Raw genomic sequence first — 16,401 nt, 5'->3', positions numbered from 1 at the left:
CAGCTTCACAGCAACCTTGTTAGCGTCGATACTAAATTCGCTAAACTGCATTCTCTGCAAGCCATCGAAATCAACAGCGTACCCAATCAACAGAGAATCTCCACGTTCGTCGAAGGTAACAAACTGTACATGTTACATCCTTATCATCCGTACTACAAGTTTCTCCTCGATGGCACGATTCAGATAAACGAACTTTCGTACTGGTCTCACGGCAGAAAAGCTAGCGTTCCCACCATGACCTTGATATCGAATCGTGGTGTCCAGAAAGCAGGAAACATTCCTCTGGCACGTTGGAACGAAACGCGCAACGTATATGAAATACACGAAGACGAAGATCTTACCGTTTTCGACGTGAGTGCCGGCGATAAGCTGATCATTCAAAACACGAGCGAAGTGCCACCCTCTTTGAATCCCATCACGCTGGTGCTTCTCTTCAAACGTAATCTCTAAAAAATGTCTAGGCAAGCCATCGTCGAAGAATTGCATAAACCTGCACGCCGCAACTACGAACGTTTAGCTGTGGTAACCAAGGGAATCGATGACCTCTGGCAAAGTGACCTCGTGGAGATGAGTAGCGGCAATCTAAAAAATGTGCATAAATTGAACAAGGGCAACAAGTACCTCCTCACCGTCATAGACACGTTTTCGAAATTTGCATGGGCTCTACCTTTGAAAGCCAAAACGGGGACATGCGTCACGGAAGCATTCAAGACAATTTTTCGCGAAAGCGGCAGACGGCCACGGTTTTTGCAAACAGACAAGGGGAAGGAATTTTACAATGCCGTATTCCAAAAGTTTATTCAAAAACAGGACATTCGACATTATTCAACCTTCAGTCACATCAAAGCCAGCATCGTGGAAAGATTTAATCGAACCTTGAAAACACACATGTGGAAACAATTCACGCTTCGGGGAAATTACAAATGGGTCGACATACTGCCGGAACTCGTTAACGACTATAATCACACGGTACACAGAACAATAGGCATGAAGCCAGCTGACGTTACCAAGTCCGACGAGCAGCGTTTAATTTCTACAGTTTACTGTCCAAAGTACACTCCCACGACTACCAAGAAATCAAAATTCAAAATTGGAGACCAGGTGAGGATCAGCAAATTCAAACGCACCTTTGAGAAGGGATTCACAAAAAATTGGAGCACGGAACTTTTTACGGTGGTTCGAGTTTTACCCGGAAACCGACACACGTATATAATAAAAGATAGTAGCGGCGAGATTTTGAAAGGAAGATTTTACGAAGAGGAACTCTCTAAAACAAAACATCCCGACACGTACCTCATCGAGAAAGTATTGCGTAGGAAAGGCGACAAACTGTTTGTCAAATGGCTGGGGCTTCCGGAAAAGAGTTGGATCGACGCGAACAAAGTGATTCTATGAGTGCGTGGAATGTCGTGAAACGTCTACCTGATTCGGAAAGTCAAACGAAAAAAAAGAACGGCGAGTTGCTTCCCGACAGCATCCGTTGTCTAATCGTAGGCCCTTCAGGGTGTGGGAAAACGACACTGCTCGTGGACAATTTTCTCCTCGCACCGAATTGGTTAGATTGGAAGAACAGGCACCTCTACGTATTTTCGAAAAGTCTCGAACAAGCGAAATACCAGCAACTGATAAAACTGTACGATGGTCTGGACATTGCAACGTTCGCTTCGGAAATAAAACCACTCGACGATTGTCGTGAAAATTCAGTCGTTGTGTTCGACGATGTCATCCTGGAAAATCAAAATGAAATTCGCAACTTTTTCACGCAAGGTCGTCACAAAGGAATGGATTGCTTCTTCCTAGCTCAAACGTTTTCCAAAATTCCAAAACAGTTAGTACGCGACAACGCTAATTTCATATGTTTGTTTCGTCAAGATCACACCAACCTCAAGCACGCGTACGATGACTACGTAGGCGGAGACATGAACTACAATCAATTTTCGGAACGCTGCTGCTCCCACTGTTGGAACAGTGACGATTTCGGATTCGCGACGATCGACATGACAAGAAAACCCAACGACGGAAAATACAGAAACAAAATCAACGACTTTCTAAACGTTGCAACGTTGTGAGCAACAACGTGTATAAATAACGTTATGGCGAAACGAAAAATCGAAGACGAAAATCTCAAGTTGCGAAACTACCTCGCGAAACGCTTCAAAGGTTGGAAATCCGAGAATCGCGGATTCTACGAAGAGAAGAAACGTCAAGATCAACCTGTGATCGATGCCATCAGCGATCTAGGTAAAGAAATTAAAGGCGTCACAGAACAAAATAAAAATTTGATCAACGAACTCGTACCACTTGCAGCTAAAAGTTACACCGTACCCACGCCTATTTCGAGCATTCCTTCAACGCCGTTCGAATTGAAGGACGTACCGCCAGGACGTCGAGCCATAAGCAGCACGTCGTCGTCTTTGGATAAGATCGAGTTGGGACCTTTGGCACGAGACTACCTAAGCACGGGCAAGTTCGACAAGGATGAAGTGTTCGGATTGTATCCCACCATGGAAACCAATGAAGGCGGCGGTGTGGTATGGAAGATTGGGAAATCGAAGGTGACTTTTGAAGGCAACGACATTAAAGTCAATTTAGGCGATAAGAATAGCTGGAACAGGTATCCGGGTACGGTGGGACTGTGGGAACTTGTTGCCAAAAAGCAGCCGAAGGATTACACCGAAGAAGATTACCAGAGTTACAAGGAAATTCTAATCATGACGGACGCCTTGTACCAGAACAACGACGCTACGCAGAATAGGGTGAAATCGAGCAGCGGCGAAAAATACAGGAATCTCATCAAGCCGATATGGAACCAGGTGAAAACAGGCAGCGGCGTCAAACTCTACAACACGTTACCCAAAGAATTCGTTTGGGTGGACGACGTGCGCAAGCTCATAGACAGGTTGTTGGTTATTGCAGGAGAGGAGAATGCAGGCAATCGTAATTTCTACAACGAGAAGGTTGGCATCGTGGACATGATCAGCACAAAACTTTCCAACTTCATCGTAAACGACGACAAGGGCATAGGGTACCTCATTAAAATCATCAACACGCTGCCTCCGAGATTCTGGAACGTGGCCGAAGGAAAGGGTCTCGTGAACGACATCATCAACAAGTTACCTTTCGAGATGCATTTACCTGGCTACCAGTACTGCGAACCAGGTACCAAACTCGAGAAAAGATTGGAGAGAGGAGACAAGGGTGTGAATCTGTTGGACGCCGCATGCAAAAATCACGACATCGCCTACAACACCACTCGCACCGATCTAGATGCACGTCACGAAGCAGACAGAAAATTAGAGCACGCAGCTTTCGAAAGATTCGTCAGCAGAGACGCATCACTGGGAGAAAGAGTTGCGGCACTGGGCACCACCATAGCCATGAACACAAAACAAAAACTTGGGTGGGGTATATAAATAACATACAGTAAAAAAAAAACATCATGTCTTGCATAACCGACTTGCCACACGAACTACTGTGCAAAATATTCAAACTTGCAGTAAACGGAGATTGTGAGGATATAAGAAAATTTTTGATCATAGCGAGATCAACGCCGGAATTTCGCATCCCTTGTGAAATGGCTGTCAAGGATTATCTTCGGGAAATTAGCGGCATGAGGTGCGACGATCTCGACACTCTTTTTTCGGCCGCAGGGGAAAAATTAAACAATAGGTTAGATGAACTGCATGAGGCGAGGCAGGGGAGAAGACGATTCACAGATGATTGGCATAAGTCGAAACAAGAGACGGAAGATATCATCACGCACATCATCGCATTTTCCGAAGCACAAACTTTCTTCCTCTAACACAGACAAAAAAAATCTTCGATACAAAAATCTCGTGAAAAAAAAAATATATATAAATAACACACATCGTGAAAAAAAAATAATCTTCAGTGTATATATAAATAACACACATTGTGAAAAAAAATTAAATTTCTCTAACACACACACTGAAAATTTCTCTTCAATATTACGACTGAAAAAATGAGTGACCTCCAAGCATTAAAACAAATGCTAAATTTGTCAGTAGAGTATGTAAAAATTCAGGAATTGGAAGTGGACAAACCTTACACGATAACTTCCGGTTCAATTGTTTCTACCCAGTATGGTCCCAAGGCGCGTCTGTTGCTCAACGCACAATACAGTCTATTTTTACCAGATCGATACGCTAACATGTTATCCGACGAGAAGCTAGCTATTTTAATCGAGAACAAAACTCAAATCGTGTACAAGGGTACAAAGGAACTTCTTGGTAAGAAAACAAAGCACGTAATAGAATTTGTGTAAGGGCTCTGCGCGGAGTATATCCTTGAAAAAAAAAATTACACAAAAAAAATCTCAGAACATTTATATATAAATAACATACCGAAAAAAAATTACACAAAAAAAATCTCAGAACATATATATAAATAACATACCGTAAAAATTGCATATAGAGCATCATCATGAAGCCCAAAGGTGTCGTGTACCAGATACCATACTCCAATCTGAAAAATCTAGGTGCCCTCGATGGGTTACTCACCAAGAAACAACGCGAGAAGAAACGTTCTTGCTTGACGAAAGGACACGGAATGAAATTACTTCTCAGCACACCTCAATTGAGACGCTTGCAGCGTTCGCGGAAACAGCAAAAAATCGGAGGTTTCATATTCAGCATCCCAGCCATCCTGGCAGCATTGGGGGCCGTTGGAAGTTTGGCCGGCGGTAGCGCCGCCATCGCGAAAACCGTCATCGACTCGAAGAAGAACAAGGCAGAATTGGAAGAACAAAAACGTCACAACCTGGCTATGGAGAAAAAGGGGAAAGGTATAACCAAAAAACAAAAAAGTAACCTCGATGCTTTGAAAAAATATAAAAAAAAGAAGAAGCCCTGTCCAACTTCGATATTGAATCTCTGATCGAACTGTTGGGAATAAAAAACTTCAGGGGTGTTTTCATGTCTGATTCTCTACCCTCTGCTGTGAAGAAAAAAGAGTATGGCGTGGTCAACCTGGACAGTTACAAAAATCCTGGTACACATTGGATATGCTACCTCAAAATTGACGATAACAATGCATTTGTTTTCGATTCGTTCGGTGGCACACCACCTGCCAGGTTGGTGAAGTATCTCAGTGTTGCCAACCTCTACTACAATGACAAACGCATTCAGGGTTTCACCGATGTTAACTGTGGCCACCTATGCCTTTCCGTTCTCGCATACATGTCTAAAATAAATAACCCGTCGGTGGAACATTTTCAGAAAGCATTGTGGAAGCTGAAACACGATGGGCGTGTTCCATCTCACGAGCGAATCTTCGATCCTGAAACTCACGCTGCACGACGACATCGTCTATCCTAAATCCGTAGCTCTGCGCGCATTCTACAGCATGTACCTCATACCTAACGTCACGCAGCACAACAACAAAATTAGCGTCGGAAGCGAACACATCGTCGTCACGCCAGGCCAATACAATCTTTCCACTTTGCAAGCTCAATTACCCAAAGGCACGTACCTTTCTCAAAATTCGGTCACGCACAGAGTGGAAATCGTGTCGGCGACGGAGACCGTGGACCTGGGCACCATAGGAGAACTTTTAGGTTTCGAGAACAACACAAAACTCGAAGCTGGCATCAAGCACACGGCAGTCAATATTCCTAAATTTCTAGCCATCGAAACTCTGAACGTTCACTGCAACGTGGCGGAAGGCATGATCACTAAATCTTCGGACGGATTACTGGGAAGTCACAAGCAGACGGGAATCATAGCCACGTTCAAACCAAGTTCCGAATTCATGGAACCGATCATCTACACACCCTCTTCGCCGATCTATTTTCCAGTATGTCGCAACCGCATAGACGACATAGAGTTGGTAGTGACGAACGAGAAAGGAGAGGTGGTGGATTTTGCAGGTGCCACTACGACGGCCATCGTGGAGATCATCGTATAATAAATAACCATACATAGTAAAAATGGAGCAAATCGAAAGTTACGAATTGCAATCTTTCCCTCCCAACCGTCGCACGTTCGCCAATCTCAACGAAGCGAACAGGGAGATCGAATACGACGTGGACGTAGGCGACGGGTTTGTTCATCCTCACAGAGCGGACCTCTATCTTCAATTCGACGTGGTGAAGAAGGAAAGCGGAGACGCGTTTCCCGCAACAGCAAATTTGATACTCGTGGACAACTTCGTGCCTCACCTGTTCTCGCAGGTGGAGGTGAGGAAACACAACACCGTCATAGACAGAATAGATTATCCAGGCATCACGTCGACGGCAGTGGGAACATTGAAATTATCCAAAACTGACGCAGCATACTACCAGGCGGGAGGATTCGAAGCGGGGACCAAAATATCGACTAGAAGTCACACGGTACTCTTTCCCATGCGTCTGCTACCGGGATTCTTCTCGGACTACAAAGAAATCATGTGGAAGGGGGGATTGCGCGTCACGTTTCGAAGAGCAGCCAACGACAACGACGCGCTGATGCGATACACCAACTTGAACGCTGACGGCACGCCGATAGCCAACACATTACCCGAAGCAGCCAAGTGCGTCATCCGGAGCATGGAGTTGAGAATGCCGATCGTGGAATACGAAACAAACTATGCCCTCAAGTACAAAGCAGAGATCTTGAAGAATCCGCAGGTGCCGATTCATTTTCACGGTTACCAGTGCGTGCAGAAGATGGCGTTGGGAAGTCACATGGAATTCGACGTGACAACTCAGTTCAACAACATACAGTTCGACATGCCAGATTTCGTCGTAGTGTTCTTTCAAACCGGGCGCGATAACAACCAGGAAAAAGATTCCAGCAAATTCGACGACTGCAAGATCAAAAACATTTATCTCAAAAATGGACGCAACGAAGTGTTCCCGCGCGAGAATTACAACCTCGACATGACCAAAGACGATTATCTCAAACTTTACGAAGCTTACACGGCTTTCAAACGCGTGACCGAGGGAAGCATGGACATGTACTACACCCCCAGTGAATTCAAAACCCGCAGGCCGATGTTCGTCATCAATACCACGAAGAGGAAGCAGGTGGTGGTCAACGATCGAACCAACATCAAGATCGTCTGCGAGTTCAACAGTCCGTTGCCCGAGGACACCGTATGCAGTGTGATCCTGGTCGCCGAGAAGTCCTTCGTCCACGACGTGAAGAACGAGAGGGTCACAGAGCAGTTTTAACATGTTTAACATCTTTTTTCTTGCACAAATAATAAGAGGCGCCAGCGCGTGCACGTGTGTGTGTGTGTGGCACATCGTTCCCGAGAGAGGTTTACAAAAGTCACGATATACAAACATTAGTGTCCCCGGGACTTGGAAGATTACGATAAAGTGCATTCGTACTTCAAAAATGAGAAAATGCATTATTTACTCATCACGCTGTGCCAGCACAACGAATAAATACGCGAAACGTAATCTACCGATAGGCGCGCGCGCGCGTGTGTGGCACATCGTTCCCGAGAGAGGTTTACAAAAGCCGTGTCCGGATTGGCAAGCGCTCCATCCCGTTCTCCCCCGTTGCTCTCGCGTGCACTCGAAGTCGCGTCCAAGTCGTCCAAATCTGCATGTCCCCTTGTAGTACACCTGTCACTTTTCCCGCCAGGTGTCAGCCCGAACTTCACCCACCGCGCTCTGGGGCGCAAACAAACATGACAATGATTTCCACCTAACTACTCACATTAAAAAATATAACACGCTATTTCATCATTTACGTTTTCTGCATTCATTATCGATAAAATATTAAAATATAACTGAGTTTTACATCCTCTAATCAGTAAATGTTGTCTGTACAAAGTGAAAGTTAGAATATGGCTGCCAAGCGCAGCGTCACAGCGAGTTCAAGCGTGCATCTGTCGCGCCTCTCTGCTCTTCCCTCCGACTCCACGTCTACCGCAAATTCAGACAACAGAGATTGGCTGAGCCCCGGATGGAACAGCGCTCTAGGTGACATCTGCTGCTGATTCGGACGCAACCCCGGCCACTTCTATTAGTCAGTGTTGCCCATTCGTAGGTTAGCTTCGCCTGTAAAATATCACATGATGAAATATTCTTCAGGTAAGTTGGCAACATTGAACCGCAATTGATGTTACCAGTGTTGTCAACTTCTATTTGTAGGTTAGCTTCGCCTGTAAAATATCACATGGTGAAATATTCTTCAGGTGAGTTGGCAACATTGAATCGCAATTGATGTTACCAGTGTTGTCAACTTCTATTTGTAGGTTAGCTTCGCCTGTAAAATATCACATGGTGAAATATTTTTGAGGTGAGTTGGCAATATTGAATCGCAATTGATGTTGCCAGAGTTGCCAATTCCCATTTGTAGGTTAGCTTCGCCTGTAAAATAATATGTGGTGAAATATTCTTGGGGTGAGTTGGCAACACTGAACCGCAATTGATGGCACTCAACCCGTGCACCTCCACTAGTCAGTGTTGCCAACTCCCATTCGTAGGTTATCTTTGCTTGTAAAATATCATATGGTGAAATATTCTTGGGGTGAGTTGGCAACACTGATCGCCAATTGATGGCGCTCAACTAAGCTGATTACACTAATTAGTATTGCTAACTCTTATTCGTAGGTTAGCTTCGCCTGTAAAATATCACATGGTGAAATATTCTTGAGGTGAGTTGGCAACACTGATCGCCAATTGATGCTGGTGAACCCGGCTACCTCCACTAATCAGTGTTGCCAACTCCCATTTGTAGGTTAGCTTCGCTTGTAAAATATCACATGGTGAAATATTCTTGGGGTGAGTTGGCAACACTGCGAGAAAGCCTCAAGCGTTGCCAACTCCTTGTTTGAGGTTAGGTTAGACCCAAAAACAAAAACCTTGGTGATTTTTTCAAGTGAGGAGTTAGCAACACTGCGAGCGCCACCGAGCGCCATTTTCGGGCGTGGAACCGGGGACACTGTACTACTCTGTAGGTTAGCTTCGCCTGTAAAATATCACATGGTAAAATATTCTTGAGGTGAGTTAGCAACACTAAACCGCAATTGATGTTGCCAGTGTTGCCAACTCCCATTTGTAGGTTAGCTTCGCCTGTAAAATATCACATAGTGAAATATTCTTGGGGTGAGCTAGCAACACTGCGAGAAAATAAGGCTCATGCCTTACGAGAGCAAACCGTTAACATACACCGTAAAAGGCTACGCCTCGCTCGAGCTGGCAACACTGCAAGAAAATGAGGCTCGGTGAGATTCGCAGTATTGCCAGCTTTTTGCTTTAAATTAGGTTAGACCGAGATAAAAACCTTGGTGATTTTTTCGAGTAAGGGGTTGGCAACACTGCGAGCCTCACCGAGCCTCATTTTCGGGCGTGGAACCGGGGACACTGTACTACTCAAAATATATGGAAATAACCAAGGTGCATACTAGTACTACACATTTTGAAGTTAACGGGCTCTCCTTTGAGAGAGTACAGGAATTTAAATATCTTGGAGTGTATGTAACAGAAAAAGGAGATTCCCTGACAGAGATTCAACACAGAATAAGTATGGCAAATAGAAGTTACTTTGGACTTGGAAAACATATGAAGTCCCGGTATATCAGAAGGAAAACAAAAGTTAAGCTATATAAAACGTTAATAAGACCTATTTTAATGTATGGATGTGAATCATGGATTATAACTAAGAATGCTGAGACAATGATCGGAAGTTTTGAAAGGAAGATCCTGCGCAGGATCTATGGTCCTATATGTGAAAACGGATTTTGGAGAAGAAGATACAATAATGAACTATATCAACTCTACCAAGATATAGATATTGTGAAGGAAATTAAACTAATACGGTTAAGGTGGCTAGGACATATATACCGAATGCCAGATAACTCGATGTGCAAAAAGATAACGTTTATGCATATGGAGGGCAGGAGAAAAGTAGGAAGACCACCTTTAAGGTGGGTTGATTCGGTAGAAGAGGACCTAAGTATGCTGGGAGTTAGGAGTTGGAGAAGGAAGGCGCTGGATAGAGATGGATGGCGGAAGATTCTGAAGGAGGCCAAGGCCTGTGATGGGCTGTAGTGCCAGAAAAGAAGAAGATTACTTTATTTTGTGAAGATTGACACATTCAACCTTGCAAACTCACGAGATATATTCAATTACAATTATTGAGATACTTTCCAATTGTGTCAAAACAGGAGTGTAAGGGGGTGACCCTTTCTTCTGACACCCAAATGTCAACCTCCCTTCCACGTAATACACCCTGGTTTCATTTTGCAGACTAGCGAGGCTCTGGCGCCTGGACTCGCAGTCAGTATAAATCCTCTGTTGGGTTGTTTGTGATTGTCTCTTCATTCATTTCATCTTATAACCCTTCATCCTCATCTTCGCGATTAGCCAAAAGTGGCACAAAAAGCGAAGTAAAATAAAGCAAATCAATTACTCAATCAATCAATAAAACCTGTAATAATTTGTATTTAAATTGTGCCGTACGAGAAGCCTGATACGCATACTGATGTATCGATGAAAAACGAAGGCAGAGGTGTGAAGCTTCCTACGACTGAAGCATTTTAAGTGTTTAATATGTTAAATATCTATGATGACATAATTTGTTTTGTTCAATTGGGTAGTCTGTTATGGTTATGGACTAACCTTAAAACATTTGATTGTGGGTTGTGAGGTGAGAGAACAATCATCCTCTTATCTCCCATCTGAAAATATTCAAGAGGTTTACACCTCATTATTAAAGACAATACCGCTTCTATGGTCTACTCTTGTGCAAATAAAAGAATTACAGCAACAGAAACTTCTTTTACAACATATTAATACCCTATCTACAAACCTGCTGGCCGTTTTACAGAATCTCACCTCATAATAAATCAATTATATAAAAGTTGACTAATATGACATTATTACTTCAATGGAATGTCAATAGTTTCTCTGCACGTAAACCAGATCTACTAAAACTAGTGACGGAAAGACACCCTTTAATACTATGTTTACAAGAAACTAAGGGTCGTCAGCAAGAAATATATAGAATTTCCCATTATCATTGTATAGGACCTCCATACAAAGATACGGAACGGGGAATTGGTATATATGTCCATGAAAAGGTAGCCTACCAGGAAATACATTTACATAAACATAAAATACTATTCCAGAATTATAAAGTAGAAACAAGAGCAATCCAAATTTACATAGCAGGATATAAAATTACGATAATCAATGTGTATATTCCTTCCAATTACAATTCTCAAAATATAAAACAAACTGATTTACAAGCTTTAACATTCAACATACCCAGTCCTTATTTAATTGTCGGGGACTTTAATGGGCATCACGATACTTGGGGTATGCATACAGCAGATAGACTTGGCACTAGTATAGTGGATTGGATGGACGACAACTCTTTCATCGTTTTAAATGATGGATCACCAACACATATACCTCGAAATGGAAGTAATCCAACATCAATTGATCTAACTATAACATCGGACTCATTATTCCCTCAATTTCAGTGGTTCATAGAGGATGAGCTCCATGGTAGCGATCATTTTCCCATATATATTCGTGCCATATTTTTACCAAGCCAACTTTTTCCCCCCGTCCAATTACCAATTCTCCGCTGGAAAACTAACAAGTAAAATGGGAATTATATAAAATATTAATAGATTCCTTTATTTTAAGTAAACATCTTACTTCCTCCCAGCCTATATCTTATTCACTGCTACTTCAATATATTACTAAAGCTTTAGATATACTAACCTCGCGGAAAAATACTCATTGTGAAACAATGTTTCCAAAGATACATTGGTGGACGACAGAATGTGAAGAGGCAAAATCAAATAGAAAAATCAGAGAAAAACAATATGCCTCATGTCCCAATCCTGAAAACTTCATATCATGGAAAAAGTCCGTAGCTCAAGCACGAAAAATATACTTACAAACCAAACGACAAGCATGGATTAACTACTGCAATTCGATAGACATGCAGGAATCATCCCGAAATATTTGGCATAAATTCAATTCTTTACGCAAACCACGTTCTCCTCAAAAAAGACCGATAGATGACAGTTGGCAACATCAATTTCTCTCCCAATTAACTCCACCATCTGTTCACCTACATTATGATAATAACGAGAATCTCCCTTTAAAATTTACAAAAGATTTTCCACCTGTAACCCGAGAGGAATTAACAACAATTCTTAAAAATGTGAGAAACACAGCACCAGGTCTTGATGGTATTCCGTACCAGGCCATAACACATTTACCGAATACCGGAACAGATATTCTTGTTTCACATTACAACAATATATATCAAACCGGCATAGTTCCGTTAGAATGGAAAAATCATGTAGTTGTTCCAATTTTAAAAGCAAACAAATCTCCGGACCGTGCATCCTCATACAGACCAATAGTACTAATTTCAGTTTTGGAAAAAATATTTGAACGCACAATGAAAAATAGACTATCCTGGTTATTAGAACGTGAAAATTTTTTTCATTCCACACAATTTGGATTTCGAACTAATCTTAGTAGTCAAGATGCTATAGCCACTCTAACAGCAGCAATTCAAAATAGTAAAATTACACGTTCCTACTGTTTCAGTTTGTTTATAGATATTGAAAAAGCTTATGATTCTATAAATTTAAATAATCTTTGTCATAAATTAGAGAATCTTCATATACACCCAAAACTTTCAACAATTGTGTGGAATCTATATTCCAACAGGATTATATTCGGATGGTTCGCCGACAAACTAAGCGATCCTCGTTCCACTTTAATCGGCATACCTCAAGGCTCACCTCTGAGCCCTCTCTTATTTAATATCTATACGAATGAGATACATGCATTACCAATTCTACCATTTCATCCCCTTCAGTATGCAGATGATTTCTGTTTCTATAACATTACAGATGATGCTACTCAAGGTATAATAGCAATGCAGAATTTAATCGCCATCATAAGAGCGTGGTTTTTCAAAGAAGGATTATCCATCAGCGAAACAAAATCAAAAATTATTTGTTTTAATAATAAACGATTGGATACTCATCCTAACAATATACCACACATTTCTAATATCCCAGTAATAGAAACACATAAATATTTAGGTATACATTTTGACAGGCGATTCACATGGAATACACACATCACGCATTTAATCAATAAAGGCCGTAAAATAATAAATATACTCCGTAGTATCACAACAATTAAATGGGGTGGCCACCCCAAAATCTTACTGCTATTTTATAGGAATTGTTTTCGATCAAACTTTGAGTATGCAGCCTTTAGTTATGGGGGTGCAAAATTAAGTCTCTTAGACAAAATAGACATACTACAGAGAAAAGCTTTGAGAACCTGCTTAGGTGTCATGCAGTCCTGTCCTAATGTCAGTGTATATATGGAAAACAGAGAAACTAGTTTGACACATAGACGGATTCAATTAACAATAAAATTTCTGCTCAAAACCTGGGAAAATCATACGCACCCATTCAATAAATTATTTGAAATACAAAAACAATGGACAGAAAATAAAGCCATAGATCCTAAACACACATTCTTTTATTTTGTATATTGCCAATACATAGACCTGGAATCACGTGCAAAGTCTTTTACCTTCCAACATCCTTTAATTTATCAATTAGACATACCCTTATATACCCAATGCAATATCCATTTCAGGGATTTAGGAAGACATATCATGTATAAAGAGAAATGGCCAACACACCTAATCATATATACTGATGGATCCAAAGACCGCCTAGGTGTGGGTTGTGCTTATTTCATTCCAGATCAAAATATAAACAAACAATTCCGTTTACCACCTGACACTTCTATTTTCTCTGCAGAAAGTTATGCAATATATAAAGCTCTCACATACGCTATCCATAATAATTATACAAAAATTCTCATCATAACAGATGCTTTAAGCGTATTAATGGCGCTGAGTTCCTCATATCCTCAGATTTGTAAACATCCTTTATTCATCATGCTTATAATCCAACAAACTCAGTATGCTAATGGAAGAAATATCAACGTCCAGTTTAGTTACGTAAAGGCTCACCAAGTAAACACGGGAAATGAACGTGTGGACACATATGCCAAAGCCGCTCGATCATCGGAATCTACCTCACTTGCGAGACTTCCATACACGGACCTTCTTCCAAGAGTTAAATATAAACTTCAAGATAAATGGAAACAGTGGTGTATAGAACAATTTCAATCCACGGGCAACACATATAAATGGTTTGCAGAACATTCACAAAACAAACCTTGGTACTACCCATATAATTTTCCAAGATCAGTTATTACTTTTATAATACGTCTACGTACAGGTCATGTTCGCACTAATGATCATTTATCACGACTACATTTTACAACAAAACAAGCCTGCGCATGTGGAGAAGATAATCAAGATGCTACACATCTCTTTTTACAATGTCCCAATTTCGACAGAGAACGAGATAAATTATATAGTGGTTTGCGTCGAAATAGAATTCCATTCCCTACATCTCTAATTGCCCTGCTCACGGACCCTACTCCTCCCACCATATGGCTTCTTTATGGATATGCAAGAAGATGTAATTTGACGATCTAACAAACAGTATAAATAAATATCAATACATGTTTTTTTTTTCATTCTTGTGAAATATAAGTGAATAGCGAACTAAATACTTAAAAAAAAAAAAAAAAACTCAGGAAGATGACTAAAATCGACTACCAGTTGATAGGGTCAGAAAAAGAAGAAGAAGAAGAAGAAGAAGAGGTGAGAGAGATATTGTGAATGTTGCTGGATAATGGAAGTGATTTTGGAAATGTGAATGTGTTAATTTGTGTAGTCAAGAACTATTATGATCTTAATACAATTTTGTTTGTAATAAGGAGTTTAATTGCGAGTGCAAGTGTAATATATTAACATTAACTGACATCTAAATATATTTTTGGTGTGCGAGAGTTAGTAAGGTTTACGTAAACATATCCTTATCTGATTTCCCACTTCTTGAGGGCTTCAAAGTAGGTTGATAAGGCTCATGCTCGCCGTTGAGGAATAAAAGTAAGTAGATCAATTGAGAATAATCCGGGGAACGTAACAAGCAGTGGAGCCCATAGCTGTGACGTCAACAATTTTAAAGCATCTACTGTTGATATGTCGTCAGATCTAAAGGCGTCAGCACCGTGCCTTAGACAAGGTAAGTACGTATCCAATATGGATAAGGGTATTTAAAAATATTACTTTTCTTAATGCGCTCTGATGTTTTAAAACAAAATACTACACTGCATTTGCGCCTGAGTGTAATAAGCTCCATCTTCATTTCCAGTGTCCACTTCCAATTCCGACATGAAGATGCACCAAGAGCCTCTCCTGATGGAACTCAACACAGAGACATCTCCCGGCCATTCCAAGAAGGACGAAGCGGAGAGCAGAGTTGCCAGTTCGGGAAACACTGATGCCACCAACAGCAAAACGACCACCAACGACAACACGGAGATCAAAACGGAATGGTAAGACATAACAGTGGACAAATTAATTATGTAACTGACAGAAATATCTGCCAGTAGAGGAACTTTCCACACTTAGCGCACACGCGCAAAATCATTGACACAGGGACTCGGGGAGTACACTGTCCAGAAATGCTTGGAGGAGGGCTAAACCCCATGGATCAGAATTATAAGCAGCCCGTCAAATAATTTCACAGAAGCAAGAGACTGTCTTTTGGACTCAGTTTAGTAAAAACAAATGTTTCTTTTGTCAATATAATCTTCCCATCCAAAATAATTCAATGCAACTAAAACTAACAACGGGCCTGTGAGTGTTGCGTAGTCAGCGCCTCGAGTAGTCAGCGCCTCACGATGCACAACATCAACATTTTGGCAGTCCCACCGGGAATCGAACCCGAAACCGCTATCACCAAGGTCGAGAGTGCTACGTCGTACCACCATAAGCCTATTACAGAATACAATGCGATACTCTTTATGTGAGTTGACTTGTGGTGAAATTTTAAAGGTATTGAAAAACTGTTTAAAATGAATGCAAGACAATTAAATAAAATAAAATTTAGGAAAGTAGGACTGAAAGTTCTGTAAAGTGGGAGGAGTTTCTAAACAAGTTTCCGATGACAAAATATGATATAAACCTGCTTCAGAGCAGCATAACCGTAACTTCTTTAAAAATAATGACATTTTCATAAACTAAATATACATATATACTTCCACTACAAAACATTATTAATGTTAGCAACAGTACTCGAAGTGAGAGGGGATGCGAGGAAATGGTATCCCCCCACCAAAGTTTTCGCAAAGCATCGCGCCTGCTGACTCATTGTTACCATGTTAAACCATGGGAACATTTCCCCAGCTAACCCCAAGGATCGACAAAACATTTCCAACTTCAGGTGCTGCTTAGCAAAAAGGTCGATATTGCTGCTGCAACCATTTTTCGTCTTCTTCTTCTAAGAGAACCAAACCCAACAACTCAA

At 41.3% G+C, this 16,401-nt stretch overlaps 1 protein-coding gene and 1 long non-coding RNA gene across 3 annotated transcripts in view; one reads left to right on the top strand and one right to left on the bottom strand.

The window, feature by feature from the left end:
* The window catches only part of LOC145989200 (uncharacterized), a 383,184-nt gene that overhangs the window by 222,688 nt on the left and 144,095 nt on the right, over positions 1-16,401 (bottom strand). The gene's annotated exons all lie outside the window — the stretch shown is intronic.
* The window catches only part of LOC145989198 (uncharacterized), a 36,955-nt gene that overhangs the window by 18,297 nt on the left and 2,257 nt on the right, over positions 1-16,401 (top strand). Inside the window, exon 3 of the mRNA XM_083124500.1 lies at positions 15,244-15,427. Within this exon, the coding sequence (XP_082980626.1) occupies positions 15,244-15,427 (184 nt within the window). The remainder of the gene's footprint in view (positions 1-15,243; positions 15,428-16,401) is intronic.

This window comes from Lepisma saccharinum, chromosome 6, assembly GCF_977018435.1.
Source record: "Lepisma saccharinum chromosome 6, izLepSacc3.1, whole genome shotgun sequence".
Taxonomy (NCBI): domain Eukaryota; kingdom Metazoa; phylum Arthropoda; class Insecta; order Zygentoma; family Lepismatidae; genus Lepisma; species Lepisma saccharinum.
Note: the sequence above shows the minus strand (reverse complement) of the source record. Positions and strands in the feature narration are given on the sequence as shown.